The sequence below is a fragment of the Phoxinus phoxinus genome, assembly GCF_949152265.1.
Source record: "Phoxinus phoxinus genome assembly, chromosome: 21".
NCBI lineage: Eukaryota > Metazoa > Chordata > Actinopteri > Cypriniformes > Leuciscidae > Phoxinus > Phoxinus phoxinus.
In genome coordinates this window covers 18,442,405-18,468,950 of record NC_136896.1, presented here as the reverse complement: position 1 = coordinate 18,468,950, position 26,546 = coordinate 18,442,405, and the positions used below count along the sequence as shown (strand labels likewise).

The window sequence follows — 26,546 nt, the reverse complement described above, 5'->3', positions numbered from 1 at the left end:
GCTGTATAGCTGTGTTTTCCGGTGTGTTTGTTGTATTTAAATTATTAAATAATATATATTTAAATTAGGTCTGTAGCACGAGACCAAATTAAGAGTAGAGATGATACAAATATGGTTCAAATTAGTTTAATTTGTCTAAACTGCGCCTGGCCATTATTTTCTGACAGCCACGTGGGGAGACTGGGCGGGGATTTATATGACGTCCACCTGTGAATTAGTGCTGGGTATCGATTCAAATTTCAAGAATCGATTCGATTCCGATTCTCAAGATCTTGAATCGATTATCATTATTCGATTCGATTCGATTCGATCCGATCTTATATTCTTAAAATATAAAATTTTCTAAAGTTTTAACTGTTCATGAACAATCAAGTGTTTGTATTAAATAACATTCAAAAACATACATTAATGTTGTAAAAATATATTGTTCACTCAATGTGTTGATGTTAGATAAGGCATTAAGTAATATTAATGAATGGTATCTTAATGTAGTGTTACCAACTAAACAGGAGATAAAACGTGTTTTATTTGACTTGACTGTCCTTTTATTTAATCCAAAACTGCGTTCATATTTAAAAGGCCTTTTAAACTAGATACAACCGCACACGATACCACTTTAGGGGCCGTTCACATATCGCGTTTTATACGCGTGCAAATTCAGTGAGAAGCACTTCAATGCATCTCAACAGGTCATGTGACAAAAACCAGCGGCCTTTCCGTAACAACATGGAAAGCTCGGCCGAACAGCTGATCATAGCTGTACAGGGCGGCTTTTTATTTCTCATCTCAATGAATATATCTAGTAGTAAAGCTAATGCAAGGGCTAGAAATCAATAAATGTTTTGATGATACTTCCTTGTCATCTTGGAGAGTGCAGTTTGCACCGCTTTCTCCTTTCCACAAGCGCGTGCTTTCCCGTTGCGTCTGCCGTTGCTAGGCAACCATGAACAGAGGCGCGGCTGGAAAACTAATTTGCACGCGCAAAAAACGCACTGTGAACGGCTCTTTCCTCATTTCTGGTCAACAAGTCTTATATAACGTTACTGTCTATGGTGGATTCAGAGAGACCGCATTAGCAGCGCTGCCGGTCGCCATGTCTCAGTGTGTTTATGGGGAAAATATAGGCCTGTTATTAAATCGATCCTTTGAGTTACGGATCGATCTTTAGAAATTAATATGAAAATCGATTCAGAATTGGTGAATCGATTTTTTCAACACAGCACTACTGTGAATGCAGACACGATGGCTGGATTGTGTTTACATTACACTGAGATCCGATCACAATGCATCCTCGACTACCTCTGAACCAGGACATGCTGATCGGATAACATTCCGATCAGAAACGCGTTTACACTTTTCAATGTGTAAAGGTCGCTTGTTAATGCCAAGTGTAAACGCAGAGGATCAAAGCCTGAGTTGACAGAGAAAGTTGATGAGCTGCATCAGAGTCCTGCACGGGTCCATTTTTGGAGACCTGTGCCCGCAAAGTTCAGCACCAGATCCGACCCGTCACCCGTGATAATATCAAAATTAAATCCGCACCCGCCCAGACCCGTTAATATTTGGTCCGTTACGCGACCCGTGCCCGCTATAAATCACACACGCTAAAATCATTCCAATTAAAGTGCTTTATTTTTTATCTCGCACCTCTCAACATCACAATATGAATGGGCTAATGAAACAGGCTAAAGTGTGCTTTGTTTTGCGCCATTCAAATAGCCTCATCGTTCAGCACCTAAATAGGCTATGGAACCTGATAACGCGCAAATAGACATATGGAAAAAAAAAAAAGAACAAGAAAAAAATACAACCGATCTGAGCCTGTCGCTCACAAACAATAGCTTATGCCTATGCATTTACTTTCCCTTAAGGTTACTGTGCAGGAAAAGGATATCGTCCACAGTCCAAGGTTTAAGTTGCGTTCTCCGTTCTTGAATAACAAATCCAGCTGTGGAAAAGTCTCTCTCACTCACAGCGCTCGATGCTGGGATGGAGAGAACAATCCGCGCAATCATTGCCAGGTTGGGAAATGTTTTCGCATGCTCCTTCCACCACAACAAAACATCGAAAGGATCCCCCTTGAGTGGCTTGAACTCGATGTATGCAGATATCTCGTCCTCGGGCAGCACAGTGTCATCGCTGGAGTCCTCTACGTCTGACAAACAATCAGCTGTTGAAACCAAACGAACTCACTTCACAGCTGGGCCCGCCGAGATGCTGTGACCAGGTAGCAGATCTTCGCCTTTCTCCTCCTCGAGTTCTATTTAAAATGAATAGACACATGGATGTATATATATCACTACATTATTAATTTGCCCATTAACAATAATTGTTAATTATTAAAGACAAGACAGCATATAAGTTTGTGACTGAAGCTTACCTTTCACAAGACACCGTGCTTCGCTATGAACTCCCATAATTTCACCATGGTCTGCCAGCAGCTTCAGGCTTTTCAACTTTGGATGCAAGAACATTGCCAGCTTGTGCAAGAGATGCAGCTCAAATTTCTCATTTAAAATCTTGAGGCATTTTTCTTTAAGCGATGACAATGTCAGACTGTCGGTAGAAGACGGCTGAAGGTGCCGTCTGAGGCGCTCCAACCACACAGCTGTCAAGTGAATGGTCGGAGTTTTGGATGCTTCCAGAGCTTTTGTGGCTTCTTTGAATCGTGCCAAAAAAATCACAATGTCATGCAAAGTATCCTTGCTCATGCAGTTTAAACGGTGTTCTTCGTCACGTTCCTCCAGAAGAGCACGGATGGCCTCGTACTGGCTGCTAATGGAGTTCAGCATCGTGTGAAGCGAGTTCCATCGCGTCTCCACGGATGCTTTCAGCTTTTTTTTGCAGACGATTCTGGAGATGTGACTGCTTAAAGTAAGTCACAAGCGACTTAGCAGACTCAATGACACCAGATACCTCTTCGCCAAACAAATCGTCCCCAGCAGGTTTCCCAAGTGTGATATACAGTACGGTGTTCAGGATATGTGCTGCACAACTCAATCTCGTGACTGTGCGGAGGGCCGCAACAATGTTTGCACCTCTGTCAGTTACGTACACTAGTTTGGGAAAGAACTCATCCAGTCCAAATTTGCGGAGTGCTTGGACGATGTCTGGCCTGAGGTTGTCAGCTGTTTTACGTAAATTGCTGTCCCATTCAGCTGTGCAGAGCACCCGCTCCTGCAGTTCCCAATTGCTTTTAATGTAATGTATTGTCACACAGAGATATCCAATTTTTCGGAAATCATCCGTCCACAAATCCAGCGTCACAGCCCCGTTGCTCTCGGTCAATTGTTCCCTCAGCTCCGGAATTATGCCTTGTCTTTTATCCTCGGCATATTTTGTGATCCTACGGGAGACAGTAGTTGAATCGGGCAGAAGCTGGCGCGCATCCACAAGGCCAGCTCGTGCCCCAGTGTCTATTAAGCCCTGTGCCAGTTCCAAAAATCCATCGCCGCACACAGTCTCAATTGATCTAATGTCTCGGCACACAAATTGCACAGCCAATTGTGTTATCGCCTCCTTGTCTTCCCCGCACTGGAAACCCCTGCTGCTGTGCTCTTGCAAGTCTCGACGTGCTTCCTAAGAGAAGACGTGCCCAGCTTCCGGCTATCAAACGCCAAAACTTTATGGCATGTTTTGCAAGCCGCAAAGCCGCTTATGATGTTATTTTCCTGATCACGTATTACACCACACTTTCTCCACACATCCGATTTTGCCCTTAAAGACTCGTTGTCAACAATTTTATATACTCCACTCGCCAACTTTACTTTTACATCATCCATAGCTACTCCTGTCTCCTGCAACGCTCCAACTAGGCTATGAGAAGCATCAACGAAAGTCGCACTGTCGCAGTGGTGACGTGATCGTGATGGGTCCAAAGGTCATATCGTTGTTGCGTTCCGTTGCGTATGTCTGCAATGGTAATTTAGACACAAATATTGCACATATTTTTCATCCGCTACTTCCCGCCCGCAATGAGTTAATTATCCGCCCGCATCCCCGCCCATGAATTTTAGGAATGTCACACAATCCACCCGTTTTAGACACTTTTACGCGGGTGCCCGACCCGTTGCAGGACTCTGAGCTGCATCATAGTACCAAAAGTCTGATTGCATCGGTTTGGTTTTATCAACTCAACTAATCCTGTAACCCCGAGTTAGTTCAGCTACCTTTATGGTACAGGCAGTGTCTGTTAGATCACAACATTAGAGTCAGAGCACTATAATTATTCTTCACGCGCAAAGTAACTGAAACTTAAAACTGTTAAAAGAAAAGGCTCAATAAACTATTGCATTGATAGATACTGTATAATACACTACGCATCAATATGTCTTTCCTTTGTGCTTTGAACTTTTCAATGCAGACTCGAAGCGTTGCGCGCTGTGACTCCATGTTGCTTCAAGCGCATCATTCTGCCCTCGGGATGCGCATAAGCTCTTTCCAGCACCACTACCGCCGACCACAAGCCCAGCTCCCGCAAGAGATCCAACACCACTATCATGAACACGAGCCCAGCTCCCGCAAGAGATCCAGCGCTACTATCGTGAACACAAGCCCAGCTCCCGCAAGAGATCCAGCACCACTACCGTGAACACAAGCCCAGCTCCTGCAAGAGATCCAGCACCACTACCGTGAACACAAGCCCAGCTCCCGCAAGAGATCCAGCACCACTACCGTGAACACAAGCCCAGCTCCTGCAAAGGATCCAGCACCGCTACTGTGGACACGAGCCCAGCTCACGCAAGAGATCCAGCACCACTACCGTGGACACGAGCCCGGCTCCCACTAGAGATTCAGCACCACTACCGCCGAACACGAGCCCATCTCCTGCAAAGGATCCAGCACCACTACCGTGGACATGAGCCCAGCTCCCACAAGAGATCCAGCACCACTACCGTGGACACGAGCCCAGCTCCCGCAAGAGATTCAGCACCACTATCGTGAACACAAGCCCAGCTCCAGCAAGAGATTCAGCACAACTACCGTAGACACGAGCCCAGCTCCCGCAAGAGATCCAGCACAACTACCGTAGACACGAGCCCAGCTTCTGCAAGAGATCCAGCACAACTACCGTAGACACAAGCCCATTTCCCGCAAGAGATTCAGCACCACTACCGTGAACACGAGCCCAGCTCCCGCAAGAGATCCAGCACAACTACCGTAGACACGAGCCCAGCTCCCGCAAGAGATCCAGCACAACTACCGTAGACACGAGCCCAGCTCCCGCAAGAGATTCAGCACAACTACCATGGACACGAGCCCAGCTCCCGCAAGAGATCCAGCACCACTACCGTGGATATGGGTGAACAGAGACGGTTGATTAGCCTACACTTGAATTGCTTTTAAAGGTTTAACTTTCAATTTTAAAATGTTTGTTAAACAAGTTTAAATGTAGGCAGTATTGTACATGTTAAAAATAAATATCATCTGAAATAAAGGAAGATATCATGTAGCCTAAACGAGTCATTGTCGTGTATTTTGCAAAGGTTTAGATGATTGCGTAGTTTTTTTACAGTATTACCACATATTACCACATACTTTATTTGAGTAAGAAGTATGTGGTAATTCTTTATTAATTACTAATGGGTTCCCTATATTTTCACTTTAGAATACTGTTTCAGGTTCTAAGTAATTCTTGAAGAATTATCTAATAATTATTTATTAATTACTAATAAGTTCCCTATATTTTCACTTTAGAATACTGTTTCAGGTTATAAGTAGCCTAATTCATGGATAATTATTTGATAATTATTTATTAATTACTAATGGGTTCCCTATATTTTCACTTTAGAATAATGTTTCAGGTTATAAGTAGCCTAATTCCTGGATAATTATTTCATAGTTCTTTATTAATTACTAATGGGTTCCCTATATTTACACTTTAGAATACTGTTTCAGGTTATAAATAATTCCTGAAGGGTTATCTAATAATTCTTTATTAATTACTAATAAGTTCCCTCTATTTTCAGTTCCCCTCAGTCGTTGCCTCAAATACATGAATTTACTCAATGCCATTCTATGCTGAGGAAAACAGACACACAGTACTGTATATAAAATATAAAAACTAATCCGAGGTTAGTTTTGTATGACTGTTCATTAGTTACTTCTTAGTTATTTTTCTTGAACCTTAATTAGTAGATAATTAGTAGTAGTTCTTCAGGAGGTATGACAGAATTCATTAGTTATTGATTAACTAACTGTTACTTAACACAATCATAAACTTATATTACATACTGATTAGTTAACACATCTTCCTTAGTAGTTAACAGTAGTGAAGAAGTAGTTAATGAAGAATTACCTACAGTTCTTCAATAATTTCTTATTAGTTATGCCGTAAGTAAGATACAGTATTCTAAAGTGTTAGCATTCATGTGACTCATGTCGTAGTTAAGGTTAGTTCCATATTAGTACATGTCTGAACTCATCATTAGTTCATAGTGAAGTAATTATTAATTCAGGTATTAGTACATGATTATTCATGTACTGTTATTGTAAAGTGTTACCAAAACATGTAAATAGTTTGTAATTTTTATTCTATTGTTTGTTATTTTTATTTGGTCAGTGTTTTGTGGATTTTGGATATTTTGCTGTTTGTAAACTGTAAGGACCTTTGCAATAACTGAAATAATTTGGCGAAGTGATATGGAGCTGTAATGCAGTCAAGACCTGTCTGGAACAACTTTAGAATCAGCATTCAACAGCCCCACAGTATAATTCCTTTAAAATGATATTTTCTTCATCCTGTTTGCTCTCATAATTTATTTGAAATTGAATTGAAAAAAGCATTCTCATCTCAATCCAGAACATTCCAAAAGCATTCTCATCTCAATCACACAACCCCGGGGAACATAAAGGACTGTATTATCCAAACTCACACGTTCCCTTCTACAGTTGAGAATCAAATGCTTAAGATTAGGAATCAGATACGTTCAGTATTGATTCGGAGAGGAGGGGTGCCTTGGAGGAAAAAAGTTTGCGAACCACTGACATAGAATATAGATTAACATGGCAGAGGTAGAGCTGCATCTTTCACCAAATAATTACAAATCCAATGTTTGGAAACGCACGAAGTCAGAAGCCACTTAAGTTAATTTCAGATTTTCTGTCTGTCTTAACCAAAGCGAACTCTCTGTACCATATTGAATTGTATATCATCGTATTGCATTGAATTGCAATTATTGAATCGAAATCGCATCACATCGTATCGCATGAGTAGCTGCTTTATATGTATCTTTAATGTATCGTATCGTTGTCTATGCATCGAGATGTGTATCGCATCGGTTATGGAGATGCACATCTCTACTATATTATATATATGAATACTACTTCTATACTTTTCTAGAACTGAAAAACAATGTTTATTTAAATTGTATCTTTTATTTATTTGAGCTATTGCTAATTTGTTTATTTGTTATTTTATTACTGACTGTACTTGTCGTTAATAATGTTTGACATTTATATCAGTTAGCCATAGGCAAAAGTTCCTTGTGTTCTTTAGGCTAATGATTTTTGTTCATGCTTTTTAGCTGCAACTAAATGTTTTGCAAAAAGATACACAGAATAAATATGTTTGATCTCAATGTTTATTTAGACATTTCTTTTACCACATTTTAAACTTGGAATCGATAAGAATTGGATAAGCAGAATCAGAATAGTAATTGCTATAATTCAAATGATAGCCAACCCTATTCCCTTCTTATCGTGCTCTCACTGAACAGGTGGTTTTTGTAAGGTCATTCACACTGTGGGTCGAGGTCAAGAAAAGTTCTTGAAGATAAGAGTTTATAGTAGAGCATAAGTGTGTATGTGTGAAGGTCTCTTTTGTATGAGTTGTTTTTCTATTAAATATCAAAACCAAAACAAACTCTGAAACGATCCTTCTGGGAGCATGACTTCACTCAGTGCATCTGATATTGTGTGCAGTATGAGGAAATTTTACTTCAGGCACGTTGATTGGTGTGCATGCATGTGTGTTTGTGCACATTCTGACATTACTCTTTGTTTGTGTGTTGACAGATGACGGGAAAGCAGATGATGCCAAAACCGCTATGCCTGCCAAGACGTCTCTTTTAAAAGTAAGTGCCCTTTATCTGTAAGCACTGTAATGTACAGTTCATCTGGCTGTCACCTATGGAAGCATATAAGTAGCAATATTCAATTTGAAATGTAATATGCAAAATGACAATGCAATATGTAAAATGGCAATGCATTTCTGTATTTGAAATTACATTTTCCATTACATTTGTGCAACGTTGGTGCAAAATGAAAATGAAAAATCAATTATAATTTACATTTACCATTTCATACACTAGTTTTAAGCATATTGATCAGATATTGATAAATATATAGGTACAGTAGGATCATGTCATGCATCATACAGGGGTCATGTATTTTTGGCTTAGCCAAGACCATGGCCAGCTGGTTTGCTGCAGGACTGTTCAAGTAGGCTTGCCTATTGGGTGTTAACTTGCGTAAATAATGTAATGAAATATGAAAAGAAAGAAAAAAACATAGGGCACATATATATATATCAAATGTTCAATTATATCTTACCTTGATGCGATTTTGTAGGCTAGTGTATTATTTTTATTATCTACATAAACGGATCATTATAAATATATATATAAATTACTGGGAACATAATAAAGACACCTGGACTCGGTCGAGACCAAAAGCCATATTTGGCAAGACCAGTGGCCGAGACCGAGACAAGTCCGAGTACGAATACCAGCGAGTCCGAGATCATAGAAAAACGGTCTCGAGTCCAAGATCGGACTCGAGTACTACAGCCCTGCCAAAAACTCCTGAAGCCCTCTCTGTCTCGCCACCTTCGTGGTGCTGGTGGTGGTGCTGATGCTCGTGCTGATGCTGATGCTGGTGCTGCCCCTGGCTCCTCCTCACCATGGGAACCCACTGCTGAACTCGGCTCTGGTCTGTCCTCAGGGATTGAGGCAATGAGGACAGGGGGGTTGGTGGAGTGCCTCTGTCCCAACACCTCATCCATGAGGACAAACCAGGGCCAAGTTTCAGCAGTGGGTTTGCCACTCACACCCTCACCTGTCCCAGGACACTTGCAATCCTAAGGCAGAGCAAATTAACCATGGCTTGTTAACAACAACAGCACAATCAATTTCAGCAAAGATGTGTGTGTTCACTTTTTTTTTTTTTAAGACACGCCCTCAGAGGGGAAAAGAGCAGAGAGAGTAATGAACTGTGCTCGGAACGGAGTAGAGAGCACCTTAGGTAGCCATGGCCATGTCTTGGTTTGAGGATGACTTTACAGTGGTGAGGCCCAAACTCAAGGCAAGAAGCACTCACCGAGAGCACTTGCAAGTCGCCCACTCGTTTGACTGATGCTAGGGCTAGCAGGAGAGCGTTCTTCAGCAAAAGGGACTGTAGTTCGGCCGACTGGAGCCCTGAGGACCGTGGATAGGTCCTATGTAGGAACCTTTGTTCGTCGCTGAAGGAGAATTAGTCGATGGTGAATGTACTCGGTTACTAACGTAACCTTGGTTCCCTGAGATAACAGGAACGAGTACTGCATTACTTGCAGTCGAATTGAGCTGAGTTCCTATGGCAGAATGTCCGCATTCTATAGAAGGGTAGCCCTGCCCATTTTGGCATGCTATAGGTTTCACGCTATAGGTTTGTGCTGCTATGCTGCTCAGCCATTGCTTCATGCAATTTATTATGAATAAATTCCTTCTTAAAGTATTATAGTATGTATTTTAATCTTACACTAGGTTACATAAAACACATTGTTAAACTCAATTATTTGTCTCACAAGTAATTCATAATCAGGGACAGTCCCCTCCTGGAATCCTTGTGCATATCTTATGAAATTTACTGGGTTTACTGTCTATACATGGCCATGGCAGGAGTTGAAAAATTGGATATAGGCTTAACTTTACACATCTACGGTTAGTACAGTAAGCAATTGTATCACACTAGTCACTTGTAAGCAATTGTATCACACTAGTCACTTGTAATATGTTTAAATATGTTCATATGTTTAAATGTATAATATGTTTGTAATATGTTTAAATGCCACCTGGGGCGGCAGTGGCTCAGTGGTTCATGTAGATTGTCTACAAACCGGAAGGTTGGTGGTTCAATCCCCGGTTCCACCTGACCAAGTGTCGAGATGTCCTTGAGCAAGACACCCAACCCCAGCTGCTCCCGACGAGCTGGATCGCCTTGCATGGCTGACACCGCCGTCGGTGTATGAATGAGCGAGTGAATGGGTGAATGTGAGGCAATATTGTAAAGCGCTTTGGTGGCCATTGGGTCTGTGAAAGCGCTATATAAATGCAGTCCATTTACCATTTAAATCATGTGGCTAAACATTCTAATTGGTTAGGGTTACATTGATGGTTATCTCAATGCAAATCATGCCCATGTTTGTTTGTTTGTTTGTTTGTTTGTTTATTTATTTATTTATTTATTTATTTATTTATTTATTTATTTATTTATTTATTTATTTATTTATTTATGTTCATGTTGTTTCCTTTCATTGTAAGTGTAACAAGGTACAAGACACAATTGTTTTTTTTGTGCTGCATCGACAGCATGTCACAGGTACTCCTGACTGAGCTTAACTTGTATTTAACTCAAAACATTTATTTTAATATATATTAAATGAGTATCGTCAAGTTTCCACATTTCTCTCCCCCCTCAGAGCTAGTGTATTGAGAGCAGTCAAAACCACTCTGACCTCTACGTCCTCCCACAAGCCTTCTCCCACAGGCCTCATTAAATCTTAAGACAACAGCTTTTCCCAGCCTGTGTGTGTGCGCCTTTAGGTCCCTGCAGCCCCTCTGGCCCTGCCTAGGCTTTGTAAAAAAATAAATAAAAAAACACACAAAACCGCCTGGCTCTGAATGGCTAATTGTAATATTCTGAATGGACCATCCCTGGAGGATTAGTTTGATGTGGAAAGTACCCATGGTTCCTTTATTTCAAGTTTGAAGTTCCTGTATTCCTGTAGTTCTTTTATGTATACTGTATTTCCCCCCCCCCATTTGGCCACCAGGGGCTGGAGAAGACGGACATCTCTGACACCCCAAAGAACCAAGCAGATGACACAACCTACAATGTAGAGCATATCAGTGAGAGGAGGAAAGTTTCCACTAGGTAATACTATTTTGTTAGATAATTCAAGTTAAAGGGTTTTTGTTCAAGTTAAAGGGTTAGTTCAGCCAAAAATGAAAATTATGTTCTTATATTAGAAATATCTTCTAATGTGTTCCATGGAAGAAATACATGCATACAGGTTTGGAATGACCTGAGGGTATGCAAATGATAAGTTTTGGCTGAACAATCCCAGTTTAATTTGTATACAGTCCCTCTGTGGTGATTCGCACAAGGTTAGTTTTGGAAGTTTGTAATCCTCTGTGCTGGTTTAGATTTGATCTCTGCCCTGCCAGGAAGGCAGTGAGTCATAGCAGATGAATGCAAAATGCCTGTCTGTCAGATAAGCATCTCTGTGAAGCCTGAGGACACACTCTCACTCTCTCTCTCTCTCTCTCTCTCTCTCTAAGTCACATTTATAGAAACCAGCCTTAGTTGGTGGGGCGGGGCGGGGGGTGGGGGCGGTTGCAGTTCTCCTCTGGCCAACAAACCAACACTGTATGATTGTGATTCAGGCAGCATTATAGGTCAGAAGTCAGATTGGATTGGAACAATCAGAATATTATCCAGGTCCATTATCCAAAGTCATCACACCGGTATGAGGACGGGTTTGTTGAGGATCAGTGCCGATGGCTGTCGTGTCGATGAAGCCTTTGCAGGGGAGAGTCTAGTTGACACATCCTCGGCTGAAACTTCAGGGATGCGTTGTGGTCATGTCTAGGCGCAGGTCCTCCATCTGATCTGAATACAACCCGGATCCGGCTGACTACATCATGCATTGTGGTCGTGTCTAGACGCAGGTCCTCCATCTGATCTGGATACGGCCCAGATCCAGCTGATTACAGTATACCTCGGAAATAAGCAGAAATGCTATCATTAGCATAGATGCCATTCTTTATATGATGTAACTAATACATTGGGTGTTATAGGAAGTTTTCCCAGTTCCACCTGACCTAAATTATGCAGCCTAATAATAATTTACCTGATTTGAATAATATAAATGTATAATTTTCTATGTGTTTGGCAGGTTAAAGAGATGTGTTTTTAGTCTAGATTTAAACTGACAGAGTGTGTCTACTTCCCGGACAATGTTAGGGAGACTGTTCCAGAGTTTAGGTAGTAAATAGGAAAAGGATCTACTTCCAGCAGTCGATTTAGATATTCTAGGTATTATCAACTGGACAGAATTTTGAGATCGCCATAGATGTGAAAAACTATAATGCGTTAAGAGTTCACTCAAGTACTGGGGAGCTAAACCATTTAATGCTTTGTAAGTAATTAGCAATATTTTAAATTGTATACAATGTTTAATAGGGAGCCAATGCAGAGTTGACAGAACTGGGCTAATATGGTCATACTTCCGCATCTGTCCAGGACGGAAACCGAGGGTAACGCGGATATGACGCCATTGACTGCCGACTCCCAGCTCACCCCTGCTCACACGACCCGTTTTCTTGGTTCAATACTGCAATTTTCTCATGATTTAAAAATAGTTGGAAACATTTGGGATATTGTAAGTAATTAACTTAACAAAATGTATAACACTGGCCTTGTGATTTTGGCATATTTTAATGGTAAAATCTTATTGTACCTTTAAGGTCATCAATTGTTAGACAGTATTCTAGCTTAGTACGTGCTGAGGTTTTTGGTCCAATTATTAGAAACTCAGTTTTTTTCAGAATGAAGTAATAGGAAATTACTAGTCATCCAAATTTTTATATCAGCTATGCATTCCGTTAATATCTTGAATTGGCAATTTTCGTCGGGGCGCGAAGAGATATAGAGCTGAGTATCATTGGCATAACAGCGAAAACTAATCCCATGCTTCTTAATGATATCTCCCAATGGTAGCATGTACATGGTGAACAGCAACAGTCCTAGTACTGAGCCTTGTGGTACTCCATACTGAACTTGTGATCGATAAAACATCTCTTCATTTACTGTTACAAACTTATAATGGTCAGATAAGTATGATTTAAATCCTGCTAATGCAATTCCATTAATGCCATCGTAATTGTCATGTCTATTTAAAAGAATGTTGTGGTCAATGGTATCAAATACAGCACTAAGATCGACTAACACTAATAGAGAGATACAACCACGATCGGATGATAAGAGCAAATAATTTGTGACTAATGAGAGCTGTCTCAGTACTATGGTACGGTCTACATCCTGATTGAAAATCCTCAGATATAATTTCCTCTAAAAAGGAACATAGTTGTGAGGATACTGCTTTTTTAGTATCTTTAACAGAACAGGTAGATTTAAGATCGGCCTGTAATTGACTAATTCTCTAGGATCAAGTTGCGTTTTTTAATTTTTTTATATAAGAGGTTTAATAATTGCCAGCTTAAAAGTTTTCGGTACATATCCTAGTGACAAAGATGAATTAATGATATTAAGAAGAGGATCAATGACGTGTGTGTGTGTGTGTGTGTCTGTGTGTCTGTGTGTCTGTGTGTGTGTGTGTCTGTGTGTCTGTGTGTGTGTGTGTTTATTTTCAGTGTATGTCTGTCTTCACACTTGATGACACAAATTATAAGCTTTCCAGTAGGTAAACCAGTTGCTCAATCGTGACATGTGTCTGAGGTTATTATTCCTGTTTGTGTGGGTGTCACACTTGCATGTTTCTAGACATAGTGAGGCCGATATATTAAAGATTGAAGGTCTCATGCAATTACAAATCAAGGGCTTCTGGGATAAATATTCCACCAAAGCTGCTGTTCTAAAGGCTGGTTTTAGGGATTTGATAGAGTGTTACTGTACAAAAGACAGAGGTCTGCAGTAAATGTGACTTTTTGTCGGAACTTTAGACTCAACACTTCTGGATCCCATCTCATCTGGCTCCGTTCACACAGCAGGGGTCTGAAAGATTGCGTGTGTGGAGTCTGATGTGGTGTACATCTACAATATCCAGGTCCTATGCACTTTTTGGGTTGCATAGCTTTTCAATGTGTGTGTGTGTGTGGTAGATGTTTTTGGTTCATTGGCACACAGTTTGCTGCGAGCTTCACTTTTCAGATCTTAACAGTCTGCTTTTATCTTCTGGGTGTAGTTTGACAGTCCTGGGTCAAAGGTTTTGGTTTCACACAGATTGCTTTGAAGTGAGAGTAAGCAGTGGTCTCAAACTCATACTTATCTCAATCGGAGACTTTATTTGTTAAATTTAACTTATTCATCTACATATATTGGATATTGTCTAATATTGCCTATCACATTAATCTGACATAGCTAGTTTTTATCTAAATCATTATCGCTAGCACAATACGCTAGTATCTCGCTAGCCTATTAACCTGCCATCCGTGCTTGCCATCTTTTTTTTCTTTTTTCTTTCCGTGCGCTCGCGCCTTTTACGAGTCTATCAAGCAACTAAGGTAGGATCAGTCAACAAAAGTGAGTAATGTCTTCTCCTGTTATTGTCACTTGCACTTTGTGTCACATGTATAGTATAGCATTCTCTGTCAGCATTGAAGGATTTACATGTGATAAATGCAGGGAGAAAGTCAGGTTGATGGAGAAAATTTCAGAACTAGAGACACGCATCCACACTTTAATCGAAGATAGTAAGAGTGCAAGGGCTTTAGATACTGCTTTAGATGCGACTAGCTTAGTGAACTCTGTATTGTTTGGCTCCGGTTGTAGAGCCCGTGCAGCAGGGCAACTGGGTGACCGTGACACACTGTACACTGTGGGACAAAACACAGCTCTTCTGTTCCGATAACAACATTAAACAGGTTCTCCCCACTCAGTGAAAAAAGCAGTATCCTCACATCTATGTTTTCTTTTTAGAAAGAAATAGTCTCTGTGAGGATTTTCAGTCAGGATTTAGACCGTACCATAGTACTGAGACAGCTCTCATCAGAGTCACAAATGATTTGCTCTTATCATCCAATCGTGGTTGTATCTCTCTATTACTCAATCTTAGTGCTCCATTTGATACCATTGACCACATCATTCTTTTAAATAGACTTGAAAATTATGTTGGCAGTAGTGAAATTGCATTAGCATGGTTTAAATCATACTTATCTGACCGTTATCAGTTTGTAGCAGTAAATGAAGAGATGTCTTATCGATCAAAAGTTCAATATGGGGTACAACAAGGCTCAGTACTAGGACCGTTGCTGTTCACTCTGTACATGCTACCATTAGGAGATATCATTAGGAAGCATGGCATTAGTTTTAATTGTTATGCTGATGATACTCTGCTCTATATTTCCTCACGCCTTGACGAAACTTACCAATTCACAAAAGTAACGGAATGCATAGCTGATATAAAAAACTGGATGACTAGTAATTTCGTACTACTTAATTCTGAAAAAAAACAGAGATTCTAATTATTGGACAAAAAACGCCCTCGCGTACTAACCTATAATACTGTCTAACACTTGATGGCTGATCTGTCAAGTCTTCGTTGACGGTTAGGAACCTGGGTGTGCTCTTTGATACCAATCTTTCATTTGAAAGTCACGTGTCTAGTATCTGTAAAACGACATTTTTCCATCTTAAAAATATATCTAAATTACATCAGATGCTCTCAATGAAAAATGCGGAACTCTTAGTTCATGTGTTCATGACATCAAGGCTAGATTATTGTAATGCTATTATGGGTGGTTGCCCTGCACGCTTAATAAACAAACTATAGCGGGTCCAAAACAGCAACTAGAGTTCTTACCAGAACCAGGATGTATGAACATATTAGCCCATTTCTGTCAACACTGCATTTGCACCCTATTAAATATCGTATACATTTTTAAATATTGCTGATTATTACAAAGCACTAAATGGTTCAGCTCCCCAGTACTTGAGCGAGCTCTTGACGGATTATAGTTTGTCACGTTTATTGCGATCTCAAAATTCTGGCCAGTTGATACCTAGACCATTGTCCGGGAAGCAGACACACTCTGTCAGTTCAAAGCTAGATTAAAGACACATCTCTTTGACCTACCATTCACATAACACATTATAGACTTCTATAATTCAATGTTAGGCTGCATAGATTAGGTCAGCCGGAACTGGGAACACTTTCGATCAATCCTGATGTACTTGTTACATCATAAGAAGGATGGCGTCTCTCTGTTTATCTCGAGGTTTACCGCAGTCCGCTGAATCCAGGCCGTATCCAGATCTGATGAAGGACCTGGGCCTGAACACGACGACAATGCAGTCCTGAAGTGTCAACTAGTCTCTCCCCTATGAAGGCCTCCTTCCCTTCCTTTTACCTCTGCACAGATAAAACGTTGTCGGGATAATTCCGGTTCATGTAGCTACGCGGAAGCGATAAAAAATTCTGTATTGTAAATTTTTCAAGGCTTTGTGCAAATGAGTGGCCGGATCGCATTAAGGGTTTTCTGTTAGAGCGGTGTCGTGTTAGTGGCCCCTAACGCTTGTTTCACACATACTCCGTTTGCGGTGTGTATTTTTTTCCGTACCCATGTTAACAGGTTAGATCTTTCACACTGCACACGGATACAGCCGTATACAGCAGTGCAGCGATCGTTTACGCACAGAGTCTATTTTCTGCTGTGCTGCACCGCACTGCAGCGTATTGTTCACATTGAAATAAATATAGATTGACAAGAAACTGTAATAATTTGATCATATAGCTACTCATAATTACAGTTAATGTGTTCTACATTTACTAAATTACAGGATCAAGAAATTAAAAACGTTTTAAACGAGAATATAAATATATATTATTGCTGCATGTTGTTCTATTTAAACATGAATATAGGCCTACTGTGTTGCCCTTTTTATTTATTTTGTTTATCGTCACATTCAACCTTCATGTCATGCGAATTTATTAAATGTAGTCTAAATTAACGTCTGAATATGTAGTTGTAGCCTATATCGGAATTCATAAGTAAATCATATTATATAGTTTTATTTTTGAATATACAGAAGTTAAACAGGGTGTAATTATACATTTCTTATAGTTATTTAGGCAAGTTATAATTATTTTTGACTATGTAATTGTAAATCAAAATGTTTAACTTTTTGGTGCTACAGCCAGCCTTATTTATAGCAGAGGAAAAATACTGGATAAGTATAAAAAACAATAATTAATATATCAAATGTTAATTTCCAAAAAGGTCCTTTGTCTTCTGGGGGCTAGCCCTCTCTTCCGTTTTTTTTTTTTTTTTTTTAGTTTTAAAATATGCATTTATAATCAGTATTTATACATTTGTATTCTAATTTAAAATATATGTGTATTATAGCAACAGATATAGCGCGATAGCTTTTCTTCTGTCAACAACTCGAACTAAAACAAAGAATCACAATGATTAAAATTAATTTCATACTGTTGTAATGTCTGTAACAATGTCAAAGTTAAAGTTTGGATTTAAAATCAAAATTACTTAGCCTACCCATTTTTTATTTTGTGACACAGAAACTACGTATCAGTAGCGCACTGCAAACGCAGCATATATGAAAGCACTATAGCGCGTGCTGCTCCAGTAGGCTACCGCACACGCACTGCAACACGCACCGCAAACGCACTGCAAACGGAGTATGTGTGAAACGGGCGTAAGTTAATACCTAACTAATACGCGATGGAAGGGAATCAATCAAAACTAACTTTAGCTGGACAATAATTTTATTCTAGAGCTGCTGTAAAGCCAAAACAATCTCTGTTACTTTAATTTCCTATCATCACTGTAAAGCTGCTTTGAAACAATCTATATTGTCAAAAGTGCTATATAAATGAGGGTGACTTGCATGTAAAAAATAAAAATAAAAGAGTGGTTTTACAACCATGAATTTTAGCCATAAACATTTTCAGCCAGTTATTTAAATATATAAAGGGTACACATTCATGAAAATTAAATTGACAATTAAATTAAATGAATTAAGCCTATTAAATTAAAATCAAACAATGTGCACAATTTGGGATCAAACAAAAATAGTAACATATTATATAACTTTCTATTTCAGCTGGCACAGTATCATTAGTCTAATATAATATTCGCCATTCAAAAAGGGAAACCTAAACTAGCACTGCAGATATACCAACCGTAAACAAAGCAGCGCTGGCTTAACATTTTAAGTATCAATCATGCTGATCATTTTCTTCATTTCAGGCGGCTCACTTTGTAATGAAAATATTAGTGTATTGCAATGCTCAGGTAAGATGATGTAAAATTCTAAAAGCCTTCTGTCTGCGCCATCGTGACTTTTTTTACTTCCTTTCATCACTTTCGCTTTTTTTCTCATGCATATTTTATACTCATTCTCGTTTGCAAAATTAAATGGCCAATTAAAGCGATCTTTCTAACTGACGGCCCTGACGCTGATTCAACTGTAAATTGTAATGAAGACGCATGCATTTTCTGTAAAGCTGCTTTAACACTATATTTATATTGTGAAAAGCGCTAGGCCTATACAAATAAATGTGAATTGAATTGAACTGGTGTCGACATGTTGAACACACCGCAAAAACTAGCCCGACAGACGCTCACCAAGACTGCATTTGTTTGATAAGACTTTAATGTTCTGAAATATTATTTAAATAAAATTTTATATATTTATTTTAAAACATTTTAAAAAGCAATTTATTCCTATGATGGCCATTCATTTCCTTATTGTGTATGTGTGTGTGCGTGCGTGCGTGCGTAGAAATTGACGTTTGATTTGCTGGTCAAATTGAAGGATAAACTAATATGTATAAACTAAATCTGTTTTAAAGCATGAGGTTGATTGCATGTGTGTGTGGTTTTAGGTGTGCGTTATCAATATTAGTTGTGTGTTTTCTTGTCAGCTAGTGTGAGGTAATAGTGTAGATTATATGTTCTGTTTGTGTATATGTTTGAGTTGAGTGTTGAATCTGTGGAATTTGGACCAAATGCTCTTTTGCTTTCAGTGTTTGGCGGCAGATATCTCTATGACTCACCCCTTAATATGTGTAAACAGTCACAATGATTAACTTTATGGAAAGCAGCCTGATTCCTCATACAACATTATATTATATGTCAGAGCATCTGTTTTCATTTATTTATTTGACACATAGCATCCGCTAATCTCCACTAATCACACATACTCAGCTTTTTGAATGAACAAATAATAAAATGATATATACAATAATACATTTGATTATGAAATGAGATCCCTACCAAATATATCTTCTCTCTGCAGCCATTCCTCCTCAGATGAGGGTGCAAAAAGTTCTGGAGAAAGAATACATTTCAGACAGGATGAGATCTTTCAGCATTTCACTGCAGGAGAGCAGGATCCGAGAAACAATGAAAATGAGAATGTGAGGGAAGAAATGGTAAGTAGTCATGCTGCACCCCCCAAATTGACGAGAATAATTTATAATTTATACGATCCACAATGTGGATCTTTAAAAAAACAAACATAATCAGTATAAAAAAGGTTTGGTTTCAATTTGGTTTGTTTGAGAGCTTTGTTAATCAGCATTATACGTTAATGTTGTTTGCTATCAAAGTAAAGCAGCAACAGATTCCTGTTGGGCTGCACTATTAATTACATTTACAATCACCCAATCAGAGCTTTTCTATTAAGTGGATACATTTTCTGACCAATGTTTTACTTAATCTTCCCGACCTAGCAACCATGTGCATGTGTGCACTCTGCTCACATAAACCCACATAAACCCTGCACATGAGTTAAATGTCTCTCTCTCCATTGACATTGACTTAAGACCAGGTTTTTGTTGGTCAATGGCGCAGTCTATTTCAGTTGTCTCAAAATAGCAACGTGCCAACAATGCACCTCTTTTTCAGACTAGCACGCCCATGGGTGCACAAATGGGCGGAAATGCATTTGCTATTTAAACAACGTGGCGCAGGACGTGAAAATGATAACTGCGTTGGGCTGAAACTTGCAAAAAACACTTGCGTTTCGCCTGGCGCCCTATTGCGCCAGCTGTATGCCCTAATGCTGTTTAATAGGAAACATTTATATTTTAACGCTCATACTCACTAGTCTTGAGAAAAAATCATCAGTCTTTAAGAAACAAATAGAATCTACAACAAAACACCTACCAACATTTGCATTGAAGGGGTTCAAATAAGATTCCCTCTTCTCTTTTTTTGCATTGTGTCTTCTAGGCTAAACAGAATGAGCAGAAAGCGAGAGAGAGGCAGTGTTCTGTGGGCACAGAAGAACTGATTTTTTCTTCTGGAGTACTTAAGGTGGATGAAGAGCCAAAAGCTGCCATGCCAGTCCTACAGAGACAGGACTCAGGTCAGCGCAACATAAAAGGCATCCTGAAGAAGAGCCGCTCAACCAGTCTGGACTCTGAACACGCTGAGCTGGAGTGTATCACAACTCCTCCCATAAAAACCTGCAAGGAGCTGACTGTCCTTGATGGAAAGAAGGCCGAGGATGAAGAGGTTGAGGATGACGAGGAAGAGGAGGATGAAGACGAGAGGATGCTGCAGAGAGAGGAAACCAGCTCGAGTGAGACTTCTCGCACTCATTCCCCAGATTCTGTGGACAAAACCCCGTCTATTTCCCAATCTGAAGAAGAGGAGGAGCTAGACAGTAGCCTGGACGGGAGCATGAGCTCCTCCCTCAAAGAGAGGTATGATGGGAAAGGGAGTTTTAATGCTTAAAAGCATTTATGCAACTCAAACAGTAGAACATGGCTCTAGCAACGCAAAGGTCATAGGTTAGATTCTCAGGGGGTGCATGAACTGTTAATATGTATGCAATGGAAGTTGCTTTGGATAAAATAATCTGCCAGATGCATTAATAAAACTGTTATGATTGACGCTGATTATTTGTTTAAAAGTAAAAAAAAAGAAAAAAAAAAAGATAATAATATGTATTGACATTATTATTTTATTATATTCATTCACTGCTGTTTTGTGGTTGCAATTTTACTTATAATTTTTTTTTTTTTTCCTTTTCTTAATTTTCATGTGTGTTTGAATAGTTTAAAGGGGTGGTAAAGTATGATTTCACTTTTCTAACTTTAGATAGTGTGAAATGTTGCTGTTTGAGCATAAACAACATCTGCAAAGTTGCAACGCTCAAAGTTCAAAGCAAAGGAAGATATTATATTATAAGATATTATAAGAAAAGGACTACAACAAACAGCTGGTAGGGACCACACGACATTCCTCCGGGTTTAGTGACATCAATGCAAGTCTAAAATGTACATAAACTCCGCCCCCGGGAACACACAGTCCATGTTGAGAAGAGGAAAAGTTGTTGTATAAGAGTACATTTGTGAGTCAGCTCAAACTTTAGCATCCATCTTTTCACATGCAATAGAAAGTCACTCTGTGTGCATCTCACAACAGTTCCTATACGAGTGATTTATAGATTTACCATGACAGAATATCCTAATTGAAGATAGTTAACTCCACATCAGCAACATAAATTCATCAACTAACCTTTCAGAGACGTCCTGTTACATTCTACATGTGACTTCTTCTTGAGTCTCTCCATCTTTGTCTGACTCTGTTTTAACATTAAAGGCAGAACAGTTTCTGTCATTTTAGTGTCTGCGTGAGGTAATCGCAGCTGCTAACACACACTAGCTCTTGAAACCTCTGTGCAGCTCATTTGCATTTAAAGGGCCAGGCAAAAAACGGTGCGTTTTTGCAAATCCTCAAAAAGTGACAACTTTAACATGCTTTATAAAAATATCTCTGGGGTATTTTGTGCTAAAACTTCACACACACACTCTGGGGACATCAGATATTTATTTTACATCTTGTAAAAATGGCATTTTACCACCCCTTTAGTGCTTTAGTGCTATGCATAAAAAAAATTATATTGTTACAAAGATGTTACAGTTAAGATAGAATAAATATAAATTAAAAATATCTGTTAAATAGATTTTTAGACTATCTCTACTGGGTTTGAACCTACATCTCTTTCATGTGCACCAAGGAACGACATGCACTTCTAACTTCAGTTTTTACCTTTTACCCAGCTTTGAATGAAAAGTCCAAATGAAAGTCTATTGATGGGATGTTTGTTTTACTGCTGACACAGTCTAAACACAGAAGCTTAAGTGGAAAGTTCACTTTCTATGTCTGTTTCTATAATACATTCCCTCTACATTTGGCAGGCTGGCAGAGTTTAAGAGCGGTGAAGACGATTGCCGGGGCAAGCTTAAGAAGAATAAGCAAACCGATGTGGTCCAGGCTTCCCTGGCTGACCGTTACTCCCTGTTGCAGGAGAGTGAAAATGCCTGGAAAAAGAAGGTACCCACACACTCTTTAAAACAGCAGCCACTTTTTCCTGTCAGAAGCAGAGAGAAATGGGCTGAATTAACCTAAAACTCTCAACACTTTTTGTTGTTGTGTTCAGTTTGGGGTTCATGGAGTGTCCGTGTTGGATGGCTATAGGGTGGAGACAGCATAAAACAATAGACTGCAGATGAAGGTCTCCTGATGTGAGGAGCTGTTTGTGGGATGGTGAATCCACTGGGAGGGGTGGGGCAGGAAGAGGTTGTTTCCAGCCCTGAGTCAGCAAGTTCCTCAGCTTGGCTGTCCTGCTGAGAAGGGGTGTGAGCACGGGAGGAGGATTTCCACTCAGTTTTACCAATTCCTGAAATTTGATATGCATCATCCTTCTTTCTAGTTACATTCTCATTACAAACATTTAAACCCACACATTAATATGGAGAAGTGCGTTTCCCCTATTGCTTTAAAATATATTGTTCATGCTAAAATTATTTACTTGGATAAATTGAATATATTGGTAATAACAATTTAGTTTTGTAGAAAAAACATTCTAGTATAAGCAGTTTTTATGCTAAAATTGTGACAGCTTCCATTGATCTCCTGTGCACACACAGGCCCGATCTCAAATGGCACACGTCAGACTACTTTTATTTAGATTTTTGTATGTGTATTTTTTTTGTTTGTCTTGGAAGTGTTGTAGTATTGGGAGAGCTGCATACAAATTCTTCTTTTGTACAAGTTTCTCCTTTTGTGTTCCACTGAAAACAAAACCACATATAGGTTTGGAAAAACATGAGTTCTAAATGGTGAAATAATAAAAGTTTTTGGGTGAACTATTCCTTTTAATACCTAGTAACTTAGTAAGATTATCTTAACACATTTAATACCGATCAGTCTATGTTACTGCTCACAAGAATACAGTAGCTGTAAGTAGAAGAAAAACTAAATAAGACTTAAGCCAGGCTCAGACTACTGGGTAGTCACATAAATGCACAAGATATAGTACCTTCAATGCTCTGTTGATGGTGATAATGCTTGTTTTGAAGCAGAAATAAACTGCTGCAGAAAAATTTAAATGCCATGCAAAATGTAATTTTGTAATTTCATTATTCATCTCAAATGTATTTGAATAAAGAAGAATACTTGTTAAAAAAAATCAAATTGAGTATAGATTATTAGATTATTATAAGATATTATCAACTTTTACACTCTAAGTGCAACGTAGCCAAAAAGATACCGAAGTAGAGTAACTAACTATATTTACTCAAATATTTTACGCTACTGGACATTTATTTATTATGATTAATTTTATTTGCCATGTAGCCTGCAACACGGAGCAATGCACATTCTGTTTAGATCCGGTGTATGATACAACCAGATTCAAAATCAGGTAGTATTTAAAAACTAGCGTAGTCTGAACCCAGTCTTAATATGTCCTAGATAAGAATGACCAAATCCAGTCCCATCTTGAAGAGAACATCTTTAATTCAATCTTTCCAATCTCACCCTGCTCCCATTAATCAAAATGGTGGAAAGACATACTTTATGCCAAATTTCAGTGTATAATCTTTTTTAATCTGCAGTGCATAATCCTTTGGTCTGGGTCTCACACTGTCTCTGTGGAACTTGCTGTCTGACTGCTGTCCTTTTTCAGGAAGGTTGAGACTAACCTGACTTCTACCTATTCCTCGGCTTTATAAAATAGATAAAAACATATATTTTTGTCTGTCAAATGTTTGTTTGACTGCTAATCTGTGTATTTGATTGTTGATCCTGCTTTGTGCTGGTCCATTTTTTATAGCATTCAATTTTAATCAATATTTGATGTCCATTTATTTACTTATTTGGCAGGTTAGTTTGGTAATAACACAGTCAGTCTGTGAATACGGTAAAGGTAAACCCGTTTCATGAGTCACTCTATGATCACTCTTTCAGGGTTTATTTAGAGATTATGATTGTACATTATCCCATATGAGGTTTATATTGGGCATATTCTAGCTATTTCACTGTTATGTGACAGTCAAAGCTAAATTAAAAGCTTGTAAAAATGATTTCCCTAATGCGGTTAGACCACAGAATGTAGATCTGAGATCCAATAACATACAGATTGAGAAGTCGCTAAGATACAGTTATAAAATAAACTCAGAATTGTGTAATGTGACCAGAAACAGGCCTGGATGCAGAACATCTGTGTGATTGTGAGAAGATGAGATCTGTGCAAAAGAAAAATGAGAAATGTTGCCTCTCTTTTTGGCTCTGAAAAGAAAGAAATGAAAATAATGCAATTCTGTTGTCAGGGGTGCACATTACCGTTAAATGCACCCACTTACAGATGCTTCTGGTTAGCCAGGTCACTCTAAGACACTGACCATGATAACTCTGGCTTATAGCAAACCTGTACCAAGCAGACATCCTCATTTGGTTCAGCTTCACTTGTGCTGCGTTACAGATTTTACCAATAATTCCTTTTACATGAAATGAGCTCAGTGTCGAAAGCTTCGGACTCCCACTGAGCATTGCTGGACACAGTCAATATGACTAAATCATTTACTCGCTTTGTCAGATGTTTCAGCAGATGGTAAGGATCACCTCCTACGGATTATCATGTTGCTCCTTTTCAGATAAATCTTATTACAGAGAAAATCTTCACGAAGTCCAGAGATTTCATCATCCCAAAATCAGTTTCTCTCTTTGTCTTTTCATCTTTCTTTTATTTGTTCTAACTCACACTTTTTTAGTGCTCACTGGAGAGGCTGTTTGAAAAGTGTGAGCTCAGCTAAAACAGAGTTGAAGGAAAACCTTTTTATGGCAATTCAAATTTATGGAAAACCTGCTTGGGAACTGTAACAATGACCTCAGCCCTCTTTCTTTTTCACACTCTTTAAATTTCTCTTTCTCTGTTCAATCCCCCTGGATGGGCTCCTAGCTTTGCACCTCTTCAGTCATGATTCTGACATCCAGTCACAACATCTAATCTTTCTCTGGACCTCTTGAACAGTTTATTTTTGTTGAGCTTCTGACTTTACGTAGTTATTTGAATGTTGAGTTTGAGATTAGTTTGGATTTGAGAAGCTGGAGCCTTCATAAATGCCTTTTCTTATTTTTTTTCTTATTTTCCTGTGCCCTGATTTACCTTCCTAACAGGTGAATCTCACAAAAACTGTCAATAAATGTCATATTTCACCCCTGATTCAAAAGAATAAATATTTTTTATAAAGGAGCAGTATGCGCTTTCAGAGAAACACTGTTGAAAATTAAAATGAACACCCTAACAAACAATTTTGTGAATATTTGCTAGATGTCTAAAAAATATTGGTTACACTTTATTTTAAGGTGTCATTATTACAGTGTAATTATATATTTAAGTACAAAGTAATATAAAGTAACTACATGTACTTACTATAGGCTATTAGGATTAAATTGAGGCTTATTGCATGTAATTATGCATAATTTACTGACATTGCTATGGTAAGTACATGTAACATATGTAACAAAGACACTGTAAAATAAAGTGTTACCAAAATCGTGTATTTGTATAGTCATGGCTGTGTAAATAAGAGAAAAAAACAAAGTGGATCAAACCAATCAGACAAGCACCATAACATTCCAGTAGCCAGCCAGCAATATGGGGGAGTATCATGATAGGGGAGGAGAGAGAATGAGCAAGTGAGACTTTTGTTGAAAGACTGTAGAAAAAGAGATGGCTGAGATATTACTTAAGATGAAAAGGCCAGAGGAATAAAATTGGAAAAAGAAGGATTACTATCAGGCAAGAGCTACGATCTGCATTAATAAAAGCTTTGAAAGTATTAATAAAATACTTTCACGAGCTGTCTGATGCGCTAGCTGTTAGCCGTGTCCTGTGTTGCAAAGCATGTTAATAATTTTGGGGGGTGGAGCAATGAAGAGAGGGGTGTGTCTCTTTTTGGTAGGGGTGTGTTTCTTTGGGTGTCAATTTCAAATATGAATAGTGTTTCTCAGAAATCGCTTACTGCACTTGAAGCCATCGATATGCTTGCATTGTATACTTGTGTAATAAAAAAAAATAGTCTTTTTATAGGCTACTGTAATATGGGAAAAATATCGTATTACTTGAATGCGAAAATATATATTATATTATTGTTTATAATATTATATTTTTCTATGTGAATTAGGACCTATATATTTATTTTGTGAGATTCACCCATCTTTATTCAGAATTACCTTTTTGACTTCTGTCTTTATCATCTGTGTCATTCCTTCTTCACCTCAGGC

General features: G+C 38.8%; 1 protein-coding gene across 4 annotated transcripts in view; it reads left to right on the top strand.

The window, feature by feature from the left end:
- Positions 1–26,546, top strand: part of svild (supervillin d) — a 146,518-nt gene that overhangs the window by 62,055 nt on the left and 57,917 nt on the right. For all 4 annotated transcript variants that reach the window (XM_079595178.1, XM_079595180.1, XM_079595179.1 and 1 more), the window contains 5 exons: positions 8,017–8,075; positions 11,033–11,133; positions 19,261–19,396; positions 20,199–20,674; positions 22,175–22,310. In XM_079595178.1, coding sequence (XP_079451304.1) covers positions 8,017–8,075; positions 11,033–11,133; positions 19,261–19,396; positions 20,199–20,674; positions 22,175–22,310 — 908 coding nt within the window. The remainder of the gene's footprint in view (positions 1–8,016; positions 8,076–11,032; positions 11,134–19,260; positions 19,397–20,198; positions 20,675–22,174; positions 22,311–26,546) is intronic.